The 18104-nt window shown below is 39.7% G+C and overlaps 2 protein-coding genes across 3 annotated transcripts; both read left to right on the top strand.

Annotated features, from left to right (window-relative positions):
- Positions 1-699: 699 nt before the first annotated feature.
- LOC123975222 (neurexophilin-2-like) lies at positions 700-5964 on the top strand. Of its 2 annotated transcripts, XM_046056494.1 has the most exons (3): positions 700-931; positions 4240-4396; positions 4806-5964. In XM_046056494.1, exons 2-3 carry the CDS (start codon positions 4247-4249, stop codon positions 5649-5651), a joined length of 996 nt encoding a protein of 331 aa, XP_045912450.1. In that variant the 5' UTR covers positions 700-931; positions 4240-4246; the 3' UTR covers positions 5652-5964. The 2 variants fall into 2 exon arrangements, with proteins under 2 accessions (XP_045912450.1, XP_045912451.1); XM_046056495.1 differs by lacking the exon at positions 4240-4396.
- On the top strand, positions 5755-15978 carry LOC123974765 (serine hydroxymethyltransferase, mitochondrial-like). Its single transcript, XM_046055651.1, is given in 14 exon segments — positions 5755-5771; positions 6195-6235; positions 6238-6290; positions 7321-7515; positions 9369-9448; positions 10388-10588; positions 12288-12369; positions 12530-12652; positions 12899-13038; positions 13256-13418; positions 13544-13643; positions 14382-14537; positions 14877-14984; positions 15550-15978. Coding segments are annotated over 14 exon segments (1587 nt in total). The 3' UTR covers positions 15678-15978.
- The last annotated feature ends 2126 nt before the right edge of the window (positions 15979-18104 follow it).

Consider the following 18104-nt stretch of genomic DNA (forward strand, 5'->3'; position numbering starts at 1 on the left):
TAGTAGCCTACCTGCAGTGAGTTGTTGGCTTGGAATACCACTGATAGGCTGAGGCAATGGCAGAATCTCACCAGACTTGTCAGTGATTTTTACATTTCCCAGAGAGAGCCCTTGTCATTTTGTCAGCCTCCCCGTGGCTAAAGTATGCGGAGACAGCGGGGAGGGCTGTCAAACTGTGCATGCCCGCCTAAGAGCGCCTTTCCCCGGGTTGATGAGTTATAATAAGGGCCGGCCAGGTGGTGAAAATGATCAGGGAGGCAAGTCAGGACAGTGTGTGTGTGTGTGTGTGTGTGTGTGTGTGTGTGTGTGTGTGTGTGTCCGCGCGAGTGCATGTAGCCTCTGTGTGTGTGTGTGTGTGTGTGTGTGTGTGTGTGTGTGTGTGTCATGTTTTTTTATATCACGGTGGGGACTTTTACCTGAATGCACACTAATCCGGTGGGGATTCGTGTCACCCTGGAGACAAACATTGAGGTCCCCACGGGTAGAGACTGCTCGTTGAAGGATTGGTTTAGCGTTTAGGTTACATTTGGGTTAGGGTTAGGCATGTAATTCTGATGGTTAAGGTTAAAGGGGTAATGACACATCCCATTGACATGTCCCCACGGAGATGTGTGTGTGTGTGTGTGTGTGTGTGTGTGTGTGTGTGAGAGAGAGAGAGAGAGAGAGAGAGAGAGAGAGAGAGATGGGGGAGGCTTACTGAGCCGAGTATTCACTCCAGATCTTGGGGATTTTTGAGTCTCTCACTGCGGAATGTCTTCTCTAGCCTACTTTTAAAGTGAGTGTAAGCTTTGACTCAGTAAATCACCACTTACTCAGTCGAACAGATTGCCTCTAAGACAGTCCGGTTCTCTGGATGGGGAAACGTTGCTGCAAAATGAGGGCGCTGTGTTTGAACTTTGCCATCACCTGTCTGTGGCTTCTCCCTGTGGCGGTGAGTAAATCAGTGAACAGCCGCTCTTTGCTCTGCTCCTAAAGCTGTGTGGCTCATTATTAACAAATTAATTTTGGTGGCTCTGATAAGTGTTATTTTTCGGGAGATTTGCTTAGCCTATTAATTAGTAAAACTAATCTCATCATTTAGTTCTTGTCTAAGAATGAATCTCGAATTCCCTCGTGCTCTGGTTCTGCTACTGTTCATCATATTGCAGCATTGTTGCACAATCAATCAGTGGTCGTTTCTGTTTAAACAGTGTGTTTTTTTTCTGTGTCTGAAAAAGGGAATGGTCCAATCATTTCTAAAAGATTTAAACTGTTCTGTTACAAAAACAAGATATCTACCAACTTAAAAAAATTGTCCTCCAGAAATTATTTATAGCTTAAAATACAGTCAGGTTATGGTAGTTTTAAAGGATAATAGGTAAGATGACATAGTAGCAATGGTTCAGCAAATACACCAGATTATTTTGAGAAGTAGACAGAGTTGAGAACTCAGGTTTGACTCCAGCAAGAATGTAAGCTGCTACTTGCTGGAGACTTGATTTTGTTTCTACTGATTTGATATTTAACTTACATATCTTAAAATTGTCTAATTGAAAAGTTTGATCTATGCTGGTTAATCAAGTAAGGACATTTGCACTGGTCTTTTGTGGGTGGCAATGGCGCAGTGGATAAGACACATGTCGGAGACCGGCATTCAATTCTCACTGCGACACATCCACTAATGTGTCCCTGAGCAAGACACTTAACCCCTGGGTGCTCCAGAGGTGTGCAACCTCTGTCATATGTAGCAATTGCAAGTTGCTTTGGATAAATGCGTCAGCTAAATGCCTAATAATAATAATGATCTTTTGTTCTGATATGGTTTGGTTTTCTATATTCTATGTATTCTATGGGCTATAGACCATCCTCAAAGTTTTAATTTGTTCCAGTCTTGTGGTCTGTAATTCTCTTTCAGGCATTTAATCTGCTCTTCTGTCTTTAATTTAACTTTCTTAACTTTGCTGCATGAGCAGCTGACTGCGACATCTGTAACTTTAACACTGAAGTTGTCAGGTGAGAACCTCAAAGCAATCTAATTTGGTGCTTTATTACTTGAAATAAATGATTGCACAGTCGTTGTCAGTTTGATAAAGTTCTATTACCCTAGGGCTTAAGAAACATTGTCACTTCGTTTTTTGTTAAGTCGTGAAAAAGTGACACATTAAGGTTCCTTTTAGCCAATGGCAACAATGTTCACTCTGTCCTTAAAATGCAATTACTGCTCTCAAGTCTCTGGGTTTTTAGTTTTTGCCTCTGCAGGTGCTTTTGCACAGGTGTTGTGCTTGCATCCACTCCACCGCTGTTGCTCAGTTGCAGTTTCTGTGCTGGCATCTTGACACAGAGCCAATGACACGGCTGTCACACAGTGGGCTCCAATTAGGGTAGGTGAGAACAGCACAGAGCTGGAGATTTAGGCGTGTAACAATAGGCACAGCTGGAGCTCACAGGAGAAGGCAGAGATTGGCACACAGGGCTGGGGTGGTTAGGGGTGATGTGAATCCCACTTGTTGGTGAGATATAATGATATCCTGGGAGCTGTTTATTCAGAAATCTGGCGGAGAATAACTTGAAACCTCCATCTGCCTTTGACACATTATGATGAAAATAGAAATCACGTCCTAAACAATGAGTGTGCAGAACTTTTTGACTAACTCATGTCTCAGTGCTCAAGAGGCAAAAAAATGTGACCTGTCTCCCTCACTAAATTCACACTTCCTCTTACAAATGGAAGTATTTTTTTAATGAGAGAGGAAAAAAAATCTTGACACCAGGATTCACCTGACTAGTCAGGTGGTCCCATTAGGTTTTTACCTTAACACAGTGATTTTAACTTTTTTTTATTTTTATGATTGTGTGTGTTATTCAAATATATCACGTCAACTGTGCAATGAGTCTCAGAAATATAGTCACAAATACAGCCTCACTAATGACTGGATTAATTTGATTTGAGCATTTTAATAGACACAGCAGGTGGCTTCCTGGCTTACAATCAGATGCTTCATCAATCTGAACATGCACTTAAGTTTCACACTTGTTTTATATTTTTTATGCAGTACCATGTTAAACTGAGATACTTAAGATGAACTGAGATGATTTAACTAACTATTTTTCTGTATGTTACTGATGTATTCTGCTCTGTGTGAGATATGAAAACCAAACTATTATTGATAACACTATCACAAATACAACTAGTCGCACATCAAAATATGTCTTATGAGTTTGTTTCTCCACATAGATTATTTCTTGGAGGAATAAATCGCATTGCTATTTTTTATAGGGAACATTGTAAGAACATTTTAAGAAGGTAAAGCATAATGGTGACATGTTGCAAATGTTTGGGAAAGTGAGCTTATATAAACCTTTATGTATATGTATGTACAAAATCTGAGGGACAGTAATGGGAAAGAGGAGAATGTGTATGGAGATGGAGAAATGCAATGAAGATATACAGTAAATGAATGAAACATGAACTGCTCTTTGTATGAAATAATAACATGACCAGGTGAATCCAGATGAAAGCTTAATACCATATAAATTTCAAGAAAGTAATCCAAATCAATTTAAGAATGGAAACTGGGATGACGAGGAGGAGAAAGGTGTAAAAGAGAAAGAGGGATCTTTAGTCTTTTTGAGACAGACAGCGGAGACATGTTCAGCACAGACGGAGCTCGATATGAAGAAGATGGGGCTAACGGTTTTACCCTTTCATAAATTACGTACTATAAATGGATATTATTTTATTGATCCTCTTCAGTGTCTTCAACTGTGACCTGTGTGTTGACCATGTTCCTCTCTCTTCTAGTCATAATGATTAATACGCCCATAGATTCCATTATCAAGGTTGTTGAAAAAGAGGATTGAGAGTTTTTACAAGAGAGCGAGAGAGAGCATCAGGGAGGACAGCCAAATTAAAATGTGTTAATGGCAATATGAATGTGACTGTGTGTGGGGGTGTGCATGCTCCTTATAACTGTAGTCCTTGCCTGAAGGAGCTGACCTATTGATCACAGTCAATTTCAAGTCATTCTCATTCAGAGGACACAGCACCTCAAAGCATAATTATTTGAATCGATTACTTGGTAATGTAGCTACAGTGAAACTGTCCTTCATTTGCGGTCATCCTGGTGGTCTAGAGGCCTTTCTTCTCTCTTATCTTTCTTGTCACCTCATACAGTGCATCTTACACAAAACGAATCATACTATACTTACTGTATTTAGAGTTTTTAGTTGTTGACCGAAGAATTGTTTGTTCTCTCGCAGAGCTTAAATGGATGAATGCTTCAAAACTATCTACAAGGTTAAACACAGCCCAAGTGTTGCTCTCAGAGTTACAAAGAAAATCTCGGAGACAGACGTCTCCAAACTTAAAAATAAAAAACAAGACCACCTGCATTCTAGACTACCACTAGGGATACAGGTAAGTGAGAAACCTGTTTCCTGTCCCGGCCATAAAAATGACCATTTAGGTCGTTTGATGAAGCACATTATTATGACCCATATTTACGTTTTTTGCGACAATGAAATCTAGTGGCCATACAACGGTAGCAAAGGAAGAAGTCGGGTGACATAAACAGCAAAAAACTATTTCACAACGTTAACCATGTCATGTGGCTTACATAACGTAGTTAAGGTCACTGGACTGTTACAGGAAATGCTCATATGTGTTGTTTTGGGAGGCATTGACAAATGACCTATTTTGTCGTTTAGGTCAGAGGACTGGTGAGAAAAAATGCTTTATAGGGATTTGGATGAATTTACCATTTAGATTAGAAACAAGAGCACTTTACATTTTAAGATGTCCTTAATTTATGGTTTGTTCTCCACAGGTCCAGGAAACAGCCAATCCCTTGAACTTTCAGAGCCAACATTGGAGAGAGGAGGAAGGAGGAAGAGTGCACACAGTGGGAGCTGCTTTGAAGGTTAAACATATCTCCAAAGACTTACAGATCATCTCCACCAAACACAAAACACCAGCTTACGGCTCTCTCGGCCCATACGGATGGCCGCAGAATGTCTCTCAAGCCCTGGATCAGTATCTGTACCGACCTCTTCCCAAATCCAAACCTCCCGCAAAAACATCCCCAAAGGCCAAGAAGATCCTGGGCTGGGGCAATTTTTACTTTAACGTGAAAACAGTGAAATTCAGCCTCCTAGTGACGGGGAAAATCGTGGACCACATCAACGGCACATTCAGTGTCTACTTCCGCCACAACTCGTCCCGTTTGGGAAACATATCCGTCAGCATCGTCCCTCCTTCCAAAGCTGTAGGATGGGAGGTATTTGATCCGGCGGCTCAGGGTGTTCACACCAAAAACTCAGTCCTGGTTCCGGATCTGACTTCCCAATTCCAAAGCCCACCTCAGTCCACCAGCTCTACTCCTCCAGACCAGCAGAAGCAGCAGCAGCAGGACACAATGATGGTGACCGAACTCAACTGCCGGATTGAATACCAGAGAACCAACCGGTCCAAGAAGACCAAGCCTTGCATGTACGACCCGGGGCAGACCTGCTACTCTGAAAACACCCAGTCCCAGGCAGCCTGGATCTGTGCCAAACCCTTTAAGGTTATATGCATCTTCATTGCCTTCACTGGTACCGATTACAGGCTGGTGCAGAAAATCTGTCCAGACCACAACTATCAGACAGAGCAGAACCAGCAGCACTTCGGATGACTCAGATTCTGAGATGCTGAAACACGGACTTTACATACATCCTTCAAAATCATATGTTCAGTTTTCAAACTAGTTTCAAACTGTTTTATATGCCATTAAAAACATGTTTTCCACATGTCAGTGAGTGCAGTTTGAGCCAAAACTTGTGTTAATATCAGCATTGACTGTTAGCGATGACATTTATAACATGTGCTTTGTTTTGTCTGAAACTAAACTCATCTGCCAAAAGCTCCACATTGTTTTTAAAAGAAAGCAGTGACTTAATTCATGAGATCACTTTGTGTGTTGTGTTTTATGAATTTTGTTTTCTGAATACGAAAAATTTGTTTTTTTGCCTCAATAATAATAATACAAAACAGATATATCGTTAGGGACAGAATCATCTGTACTTTTTGAAACATGGACTTGGACATGGACAGCGCTATTTAATATGAAATTAATGATTGATAAGATATTTATTCTTCAAAGAACTGTTACAGAGTGAGATGAAGCAGTCACTTTAATCAGTGACACAAAGTTCCCATGCCCTTGGCTTTCCTCCAGTACTGGTTTTACTTTCACCCTTTGTACCTTCAAAAGTTTTCCCAGCCCTCTGCTGTCACAGTCATGTTTTCTCTTTCATTACGGCAAAAATTACAGGTGAGTTCATTTGTTTTATAATGTATTTAATCTAGAGCTTTTTGAAATGTACACACAGATCCACATGGATCTGCATTAGAAGATCTCCCCCCGCCCCTAAGAGCAATTGTAACTAAATCACTTTTTACTACAAACTAGGTCAGCTTGTCACTGCAGGCCTGAAAAGAAATGTCTGTTTTGAAGATGCACATTATGTACGACTTTGTGTTGTATTTTGAATTTGTCAAAAGAGAAAAGAGCGCTACTGTCTGTCCCAGAATATGTTTTGTTGTTGATGGAAAGTTGACTGTAAACTCTGCTCTTCATGCAAGGCTTAATATACTCAAGGCTTAGAAAACATAATGAACACAAAAGATGAAAGGAGGCTTGTTTAAACATATATTTATGCGTGTACAGTAATCTGTCTATTAGCCCAAAGTAACACAGTTACGTAACTATCATGCAGCTACAAGCTGCCTTCAACAAACAAGAGTCTGATAAATAAGTCACTGCGTGTGTGGCCAACCCACATTATACTTTTCATGTCCAAGGTTTTAACCGCTCCACGGAATAACACGCTTGCTTTTTCACTGCCTTTCATTTAATGGATTGTTTAGAACATCAAAAGACACATTATTCTAACTCCCTTGTTTCCAAACCCCTGGTGCAAAGTATTATAATTTTGAGTGATGAAAGTGTTTTTGCACAGGCTCACTCTTCCTGAGGTTTTCAAAAGACACCAAAGGAGCAATCTTGGACAACAACAACAAAAAAGAACCCCTCAGAAACCTTTTCACTCTGCACAGACACTTTATAGCACAATGAAGAGTTTTATCGAATCCTGTGACTTTTTTGTTTCCCCATTAAAGTTTCATTAACTACACTGAGTTGTTAAATAGAATAGTGCGTTTAAAGAAATACAGCACCATCTCTCTAGGGTCTTCCCAAACACTACTAACATATTATTTACAGTGACAGAGAGCAGTTGGAGTGGAAGTTTAGTTTAGTTAACTGAAATGATTATTGGGTGTTCATCCACCACCCCATGCAGCCCCTCTTCCTCAGGGTTTCAGGATGTTTGGGCCGAGAGGGGCAGGTCACAGTGGAGTCTTGCAGACATGGCCTCGGAAGCAGCAGCGGGTGGACAGGACAGAACAGCCTGGCCCAGGACGATCCAGAGATGTGGAGCCTTCTGCAGCAGGAGAAGGACAGGCAGCGTCGGGGACTGGAGCTCATCGCATCAGAGGTGAGACCCACATATTAAGAGAATACTGTGAAAGTGTCCTACACAGCCCTGAATACTATATTCATTTAAAATATAATACCTTATGTAACCCTCTCAGAAATGGTTAATTTTCATCAGGTGATTCCACAAAAAAAAAACAAACACTTAGATTACTGGATTCTTTGCATCTTAGATATAACATATATAATCCTCATTGTAAAAACACCATTCAGATGTAGGCGGTATGTAAACTGTGATGACCCATGACCACCACTCTGGTGAGGAGAATCAAAAGTGACTACTTAAATGTTTGTTCATTATTTCTTTTTTGCAGGTGAATTTCTCTCACGTCTTACCTACGTGATCCATTCTGATTGTTGGTAGATAAAGTTGGGCCAGAATATAATTTCAGCCAAAAAACAGATAGCAGACGGATTACACCACTCTACAAACATACATTAAACATTTGGATCTCACTTAACTGTCAACCATGGTGGAAATTTGTCAAGGCTCTTCCTGTATACTAAATTTCATGGAGGACCCTTACAGCCCCACAGACTAAAACAGATAAAGTCAGTTCATATATTTAAATGTAAAATCATCTGGAAATATCACAGTATGTGCAAAATAATAGCTAGATCATTACCTGCATGTTACTTTACTTTCTTCTGCAGGACAGTAGCTGCTCAAACTGTGAATCTAGGCGATGAAGAGATGTTGCTAATTATCCTTTGTGCTTTCCTGTGGACAAAGATGTTTAGCATTGCAGTATGTGAGAGAGGAAGCAAGAAAAACAACTTAAACTGCAGAGGAGCCTCCTTTGGCAGTGTAAACCAGAGTTGTAGTTTCTAGAATTCAACTGTTTTGTACAGAGAGTTCATCGAGACTTCCTTCATATTTGTCACTGATTTCATCTAAGTGGAAGCTGTGGGGAAAGAAGGGAGCTTTCATTCTTTTATTCTCCGGCAATTATGAATCCACAGCATTATCAGCCACAATGACATCTGAAAGATATTCATTTTCTTGTGCATGTGCTGTCAGTTGCCGCTGCAGCCTGATTCCCAACGGAGAGCCCCCGTTTTTTTTATTCAGGAACACAGTCAAATGATCCCATTAGGTTCCCTAGCTGATTTTTGCCATTGATCTTCACATTCTAAGTTGAGACAGATGAGGAGAGGCGACCGTTTATGCGTATGTTGAGATTGTGTTTTGAAATGTCATAGAGTGAGTCACATGGGGGACTGGTTTTAAATCCCCCTGGAATGATTGAGGGATCCCTGAACAGTGACAGGTTTAGTATAATAACAAGGCAGAGGGGGCGGCTGAGGAGGACAGAGAGCGACAGAGATAGAGAAGATGAGCAGAAGTGAGAGTGGGAGAAAAAAAGTACTGAGACAGAGAGAACAATTCATTTACATTCATTTCCTTCTTTGCACCTCCATCTCTCCTCTGACTGACTGAAGTGGTTTGGGGAGATTTGACACTGAACCCCACAGGGATTCAGTATTAGTTAGATTCCTCTATATTCATCCCTTAATCTGTAGCACTTCTAATACTTTAATATTTTTAGATAAGCTAATTTAATTCATTTTTTGCAGCTAAGATTTATGAAACAAATTTAACATATTTAAATAGACTTAACTTGGCATTAAGCTCCAAATATATAGTTGAACAATATTATATATATTGGACTGTAGTTGTACTGTGTAGCTGGGACTTTCTGAAAACTGAATTGGGTGCTCAATTACCTGTCTCTAGGTAAATAAAGGTTATTTTTGGATGGTGACAATGTTCTGAATATAAGGCATGATAAAATAAATAAAAGTACAGCGTGTGGCTCTGGATCTTGACACTGTGCTTGTTTGTCCTGTCAGAACTTCTGCAGCCGTGCAGCACTCGAGGCCCAGGGCTCCTGTCTAAACAACAAATACTCTGAGGGATACCCAGGACAAAGGTACATGGATAGTGCACTTTTCAAAATACTCTATAATGTTGCAATCATTACAAAACATTGAAAGATTTTCAGAAGCCTAAGTTTTACTTTTTGTGAAATGTAATTTTTAAACTGTGAGTGACTCAGGCTCCTAGACCAGGGTGTAAATGATGCAATTTAACATAATGCGATACTGTGCAACAAACAAAACAAAAACAAAAACACTATTATACGAAACAATAAAACCTGATACAACACAATAGGAAACTACACAACATAATACTATGCAATACATATGTGATGATAGCACAGTCCGATAAGATACAAAATTAAACGATCTATGACACAATACAAAATCATACAATGAAACAATATTAAACATTAAAACACGATGCTAAATGATACAATACGATATGATGCTATATGATACAATACAAAATTATACAACTGATAATGATACAATACAATGTGATGCAATACAGAAATGATGATACATGTGATACAATATGATGATGAGAGTAAGTTGCCGCTCCAAGTAAGGAGTTCATGTGTTGCGGGGTCTTATTCATGTGTGAGGGTGTGAAATAGACAGGTGAAGTTGTCTAGTGTCAGCAGTAATGAAGCCTTAGATTTAGGTTTAGGAGCTCAGATACCCAGGAGCAGTTCAGTGTATAGTTGCCGCCCAGGGTAGATGCAACACACGGTGGAGAGATTATATATCTCATCTAGCTTGGTAACAGCTCAGGATCCCTAAGAAGGAGCTGGATGACGTTGCTGGAGGGAGGGAGGTACGGACCCCTTGCTCAGCGGAAAATGGATGGATGGGTGGATACAATACAAAATTCTACCATACAATATGATACAATAAAAAACAATACGATAAAATACAAAATGATAAATGATACAGTACAAAACAAAACGATATAATATTAAACGATTAATGCCTTTTGTGTTTGTCAGGTACTATGGAGGTGCAGAGATTGTAGACCAGATTGAGCTGCTGTGTCAGAAGCGAGCACTCACTGCCTTCAGTCTGGACCCAAATCTGTGGGGAGTTAACGTCCAGCCATATTCTGGATCCCCCGCTAACTTTGCAGCCTACACATCTGTACTGGAGCCCCATGACCGCATTATGGGTCTGGATCTGCCTGACGGGGGACAGTGAGTGAACATGTTTAGCCAAAGATACTGAAATATAGAGGTTTTTTTATTTATCTGTACACAAGGAAAAATGTAACAACTGATAGAGACAACACTCTTAATCATACCAAAATCAAATAATGTTGCCTCCCACAAAAAAAAATACATGCCAGGAGAATATTTAAAGGAGTAAATCTAATTATACCTCCCCTTGATTTTGAACAATAGTAAAATTAAATTGGATTGTGTTTTTCCTAGAGTTAACAATCAAATTTTACTTTTTTGATGGACCAAACATACGATAACACTGACTAATGATGTAATAACATCAACATAAGCCATGATTGCTGGGTAAAGAGTAATAATGTGATGTTGTGGATCACTGGATTTTCCTAACAACGAATTATTAGATAATCTTATTCAATGTATAAAGATAGACATGTTATGACATTTTCTGACTGTTGTAATGTGCCATGAAATGTTTTATGATTTTGCCTGTGTGGTTGACATTTTCCTCCATGAAACTGGATATTGCTGCTGGACTGAAATGGCGGATTCAGAGAGGAAATAATAAAAAAAAAAAAGGTTTTCATTGATTTCCAATGTTTCCAGTTCAAAAAGCACCATGCTCATATTTTGAGTTACTCAACAATTAATTCACAATCAGAATATTATGTGCAGACACAAACTCCATCAAACTGTTTGAGCCTAGTGACAGCTGATCCAGCTGTGATCACCTGCCGCTGTCATCAAAAACAGACGCTTCAGAGGGCTCATTTCTCTAAAAACATATTTCCTTGTTTCTTCTCTCCTGGAATTGTTTCCTTGCTTATTTCCATGCATCCCCAGATGCAAGGAAAAGACATTAGTGAGAGAAAAGGGGATGTAATTAAGAGGCTTGTGATGCACCCACAGAGAGAAACAGACAGGGGGAAACAGGAAACACCGGGAAGGGGAGGAAAATCTGGAGACACTAGGAAACACTGACATAGTGTGACAACAGTTGTTTTGGAGCTTAATATCAAGAGGAATTAATGTACATGGCAAAATGTTAGTCATGCAGTCTGGAGTTGTCCTATTATGGCACCATCTTTGAATTCAATGTATTTTTATCTAAACTACATTTTTTATTTTACCAACACCCACATACACACCATATTGCTGTTGCAGGTGATAGTTAGCTTTGGGCTGAATGCAGACCTGCAATGTTTATATGCCAGATACTATAGAAAACTTATATGTGGGCTGTCTGGGGGTTGGTAAGGTTACAGTTAAAGAGGTGTTGGATTTTGATATCAATGAATAAAAATTTAGCAACATTAGCAATAGATAACAGAACAACAAACCCACTCAGTTGCACAAGGTAACAAATTGAAACAGCATTTTTTCTTCTCAAAAGACCAACAAACATAACAATAGAACATAAGGAAGATCTAGTCTTTACATGATCAGATGAATTTACATACAAGCTACAGCAACTAAAGAGGATCTGTAGATCAGAAGAAGGAGGTAAAGTGGAGAAAGTTTTTTAAGTCAGTTGTACGGAAATGACTTACATATGAAGTGATCAATGAATTACATCAATATGCAGGTCATATGGAAGAAAAATAATGATCTAGAGTGTTCAGAATAAGTTTACAACCCCTCACCTGCTGAACTTCTGGGACGCGCTCTCAACTTAAATTTCTAAAACTTTTTTTTATATTCGACCACATTTCAGCCTTACCCACGGCTACATGACAGACACAAAGAGAATATCAGCCACCTCCATCTACTTTGAATCGATGCCTTACAAGCTGGATGTGAGTAATTTGGTTGACGTTTTGTAAAAAGAAATAAAGATTTGAACCAAAATTGCCAAAGCAAATCTGAAGAAAACCGTCACTCTATCCCTAAAAACAAAATTACAAAGTATTCAGTTTTGACTTTTCCATCTCCCCCTTTCCTCCTGTATCACCTCAGCCCAAAACAGGTCTGATCGATTATGACCAGCTGGAGAAAACAGCCCGACTCTTTAGACCCAGACTCATCATAGCAGGAACCAGCGCCTATGCTCGCCTTATGGACTACTCTCGCATGAAGAAGGTACTGCTTAGGTCAGGAACTATGTCAGTTAAAGTAGTGGTAAAAACATTTTAATAGCCTTCAAATATGCTAAAGCGGTTTCTTAAGTCCTGAAAGCAAGCAATAGTAAAAATATAAGGACAAAAAATAAAAACAGGAAACACAAATGAGTATACAAGATCAAAGAATGATGAATGAGATTGTTCAACGAAATAAGACTTTGAAAAGATTAGAAATGATTTTGATTAGTTAATGTGTGTGTTTCAGCTGTGTGTGGAGCTTAATGCTTACCTGCTGGCAGACATGGCTCATATTAGCGGCCTGGTGGCAGCGGGAGCTGTTCCCTCTCCTTTCCAGCATGCTGACCTGGTCACCTCCACTACTCATAAGTCCCTGCGTGGAGCAAGGTAAGGGCCTGGATGTTGTGTGTGAATGTGTTTTGTTTTGTTTTATCATCACAGAATAAGTGGTAATGGTGGTCCGGTCATGGTATTGAAATAACTTAATTAAAATGTGGTTTTGTATTGTACAACAATTGCTGGATCTTGCTGTTTATTGTCAAGTGAAAAATAGAAAAGGGACATTTCAGGTTGAATGCATTTCGCTTTCTCTCTCACTCTGCAGAGCCGGTCTGATCTTCTACCGTAAAGGTGTGCGGTCTGTGGATAAGAAAGGTCGGGAGGTGACCTATGACCTACAGGACAGGGTGAACTTTGCCGTGTTCCCATCACTTCAGGGAGGTCCTCACAACCACGCTATTGCTGGGGTGGCTGTCGCCCTCAAACAGGTCCAGATATCAACTTTAATTATTAATATTCAGCCTGCAAACATAAATGGAAAACATTTTACTTGTCATCCGGAGTGCCCTGATATGGTCTTTCTCTTTACACAGCATAATTTCTGTCTTTGTAGGCTTCCACTCCCATGTTCAAACGGTACATCACTCAAGTGCTGCTGAATGCCAAGGCAATGGCAAACGCCCTGCTGAAGAAGGGCTACACCCTGGTGTCAGGTACTGAGGGAAATGAAGAGTATTTTTAGATGCACTTAATGCGTCTTTGTACAAAACACATATACAATACAAGTTTGTTTATTACCAGCAGTACCTTGCTGGGTGTTTACACTGCATAGTACTGTGTAAAAGTGTTAGGCAGGTGTGAATAAAATGCTGTAAAGTAAGAATGCTTTCAAAAATAGACATGCTAACAGATTATATTTATCAATGAACACAATACAAAGTGGACAGAAGAAAAATCTGAAATCAAATCCAGATTTTGTGTGACCACCCTTCAAAAAAAGTGTTGCCACCGTGCACGCTGCAGTCACAAGACTTGACAGGTGTGCAGTTGAGATCAAAATGGCGCCGGAAGTAGAGGGTTAGAAAGTTTTAATCTACACATAACCATTACCTACAATAGCAATAGAGTAAGAATGCATTTCTACCATTCAAAATATCTGATGCAATTGCTGGTGGATTAATTCTGTATTTGCTCCAACTGAATTTGCATTCTGCTTTCATGACTTTGGAAACGTTCTCTTAACCTTCACTCGGCAGTTGAATGTGGGAAAAATATTATGAGGAAATAAATCTAATAATCTAAAAGAAATTATGATAACTTTATCATTGTTTGTTTGAAGGTTTGAGTGGAGAGTGAAGCGAAATGACAATTTATCTCACTGTTGAGCTAAACTGAATATCATTTACCATAAATCAAACAAAAACATTAAGTCACTCTCCTCCTCCTTTCAGGTGGAACAGACAACCACTTGGTCTTGGTTGACCTTCGACCTCGCGGGATGGATGGGGCTCGAGCTGAGAGGGTCCTGGAGCTGGTCTCCATCACCGCTAACAAGAATACATGCCCCGGAGACAAGAGTGCTCTCACTCCAGGAGGACTTAGGCTCGGTACTGAAATTAGTACATTTAAAGGTGGCGCAGGATGTTTTGGTTACTTTACGGGTGAAGAGCTGCAGGAGTGGAGGGTGTTTGGGCAGAATCTGTCAACCAGTCAGTCTTGCTACCTATATCATACCTGATCCTTTCTTCTCTCACTGTGTGTCTGTCTGTGTGATGTCTCTGTTTTCTTTTGTCTGTCTGTTTATTTGTCTGTATTTCCATCGGCCTGTCAGCTTGTGTCTCAACCGCACCAGTCTTAACCTCTTTATCGACAGTGATAACCCTAAAATTGCAGTACTTTTTTTTTAAAGTCTTGCCTTCCTTTTATCTGTCGTTGCTTTCTTCCAGGAACTCCAGCTCTGACCTCCCGACAGTTCAAGGAGGCAGACTTTGAAAAGACTGTGGAGTTTATTGATGAAGGGATTCAGATCGCACTGGATGTGAAGAAGAAGACTGGTGAGAGAGGAAGAAGTTCCTATGTCATTTAGAGTGGTACAGAGTCCACCATGGTAATATATTGTGTGTTGAGAAGGCATTCTAATGTTTGAACCATTGACAATGAGCATCAAAGGGAAAAATCTGTCATTTTTACCTGACTAAAACTAATGCAGTCTACAACAGTCCTGCAGTAAGTCCTGTCTTCATGAAGGTTATAGTATTTGTTGAAACTGTTTAATCAACTCTATGATAATTTTCTAGGATGTATTTTGTGGTGCCACTCATTGCAGTATCGCTACAGAGAGCTGTTCCTGTTATTTAGCCTACCCTCATTGAGAAAAATAAGATGAACAAAACAATAGAAACACCCTTTGCAACATAATACAATGCAATAGCACAAAATATTATTAATGCTGGAGAGGGCCTTGCTTTTTTAAAGAAGTATACATAATGTTCAGTCCTCCTTCTGACCCCAAAAGATTCACCACATGAACATTTTTAACAGCACTACAGGCTATTTTTAACCAGATGTATATTATTAAAACCCTAAGCTAGTTGTTTTGCTTTCTCAATCTCCCAACAGGAAATCTAGCCAGCTTCAAGTCCTTCGTGCTGGAGGACCCAGAGACAGTGTCACGCATTGCAGAGCTCCGCCAGCAGGTGGAGCTATTTGCCAGCCCCTTTCCCATGCCCGGATTCACTGACCACTAATAACAGCACGTACAGAAAGGCAGTTTCCCCATCACACCATGTACATATGCTTTGGAACTCCTCAAATGAAATAGTCTCAGATGTTTTTGATAATGTTGCCATGAACACAAGCATTGACACAGTCACATGTATCATGTCAGTTGAAACTTGGTCGGTGTGCTGCACCAGGGGTCATTACATTTCCATAATCCACTCAAGCATCATTTCTGCCAAATATGATGAAACATGTAATATAGTGTAAATGTATGTAAGCCTGCTAAAAAAAAACCATATAAAACAAATTGCCAGCTAATACTTACATCAAAAGAGAAAAGGTTGAGTAACACAATAAAATTGAAAATGAATTGCACTATAACACATTTATACTTTTTAATGGCTGTAACAATAATAATAATGCTTAATAAAAATGTAATAATGTATTGCATTGTGATGATGATAAGATGATATCACATCAGCAGTTTCATTGTATTAGCAACCAATTTAGTGGAACAGTTTTTTACATTTTGACAACCTATAACAATACTGTGCAAAACTCTTATAGGCCACTTTGGGAAATTGTGTTCGAACTTACTAGATATGGAAAATGATTTGTTTTGTGAAGGTAAGTTATGATGTTGCAGTTAATGCATCAACAGTTGCTGCACTTGCTCTAATATGTTGTCCACCCCTCAGACAGGGCTGTTGCTTTCCGTCTGAGAAGCAAGGAAGGGCCGTAAGTGGTTTAGGTATTTGGCTTTTTGTCATTCAGCGCTTTCTAGAGCCCTTATCAATGTCAGGCTTTTGTCCCAGGCCCTGGGAAACTCAAAGCAGCTGCACTGGAAATTGAACACACATTCAGGTTACACACACAAAACAACAAACTAAAAGGGTTAAACAGCACAAACTCTGTTTTTAGACTATAACATATTAATGTCAGCCTCTATACCTTCACTCTGATATCTATTTGTGATGACTTTATAACATATATACTGTAGGTCTTCTTCATTACAATAAAAATCATTTCCCAAATGCACATTTACATGTTCATTGAATTTTCTGATATTTCATAAGCTCTTGTTACATTGGTCTTATGAATACATGCGGCTCTGTAACACACACATGCATTTCTTAGAAAGACAGAAAATTTATGTTTACAGTCGGAGGAGGGATGAGACTCTCCAGAGATTATAAACATTGATCCATGTTAAGCTGCAAGCATTTCCTCTGGTCATTTCCTCTCACTGTCAACTTCAGGAAACTGTCTAAAAACAGACAATAAGAGCTGTGGATGTGACCATGTTTTCAGTGAGCTTCTGATGCCTGATTTATCCAGTGTAGACTTCTAATCTCCACCAGACAGCTGGTATTGTTTTCTATTTGAATGAATTGCTTCATGACTTCAATTAAAATAAACTTCTTTGCATAAAGACTAATAGCCCAGACTGTAGAGACAGTAGAGACAAGCAGGAAACTGAGCTGAGACCATCTTCACTCAGCCATTTGCAGAAGTTCCTACTTCCTTTAATAACATTGTCGCTTTATGTCACCATGCTACCCCAAATTACATAATGCTAATAAACACAGGCAATTCATCATATACATCAGAAGATGAGAGCATTATGTAATACCAGAGTCCTTCACTGTCCTCACAAAACATTCAGAAATTGCATTTCTAATTGTTTAAGCTCCTTTAACATTGCTGCAGTCAGATTTTTCTACTCCCACACAGAAAAAAAAGTGAGCCTCCTCTTTCTTTCACTCTGGGATGAAATTATAAACCTTGGTTTCCTATGAGACACAAAGTCTTTTATACAGTAAAGCAACACTAAATGAGCTTTGCAACATGAAACGCTGCTGCTGCTGCCTATTGGAGCGCTTAATATTTATTTCACTGAAGATCTTTTGTTTTCCATCAGACGTCCTTATGCCCTGCTCAGCTTTTTAGTCTTCCAATTTTTCGGTTGATGGTTATTGCTTCAGTCTCTGCCAGAGGAATGTGTTCCCTCCACAGAGACTGGCCAGCTGAATCACAGGTCAAAGGTCAGGGAGGCGCTCAGCTCTGTCGTCAGAAAAACAGACACAAGGACACACACACACACGCAGCATCACAACACAAATAACGACTCATCTGCTTCATCTCTTTGCCCTGTTTCTCATGACCTGACTACTCCTTTGACGCAGTGCATGTCAGTGTGTTTAAGTTTTAAGGCTTCCTTTAGAGAAATCATATAATCCCTCATGTTCCAACGTTCTGCGGTCTCTTGCCGTCTCCTTATTGCCACGACAATCCCTGTGGTGTTTAAAAGGAGCATGCTTTTTTGATGTTCGCTCTTCTTTCTTCTCTTTTCATTCGCTCCTTTCTGTTGTATTACAGGGAGGAATTGAGATGAATATGAGCTCAGAGCGCAGAGAGCCAAAAGGGAGGTCTGAGGTTTTGAAAGAGCATGA

The sequence above is a fragment of the Micropterus dolomieu genome, linkage group LG08 (genome assembly GCF_021292245.1).
Source record: "Micropterus dolomieu isolate WLL.071019.BEF.003 ecotype Adirondacks linkage group LG08, ASM2129224v1, whole genome shotgun sequence".
In the NCBI taxonomy this organism is placed as follows: Eukaryota; Metazoa; Chordata; class Actinopteri; order Centrarchiformes; family Centrarchidae; genus Micropterus; species Micropterus dolomieu.

Coding starts and splice junctions, on each gene's coding strand:
- LOC123975222 (XM_046056494.1), top strand. CDS start 4,247: ATGGATGAATGCTTCAAAACTATCTACAAGGTTAAACACAGCCCAAGT. Junction 4,397..4,805: donor GACTACCACTAGGGATACAG/GTAAGTGAGAAA, acceptor TGTTCTCCACAG/GTCCAGGAAACAGCCAATCC.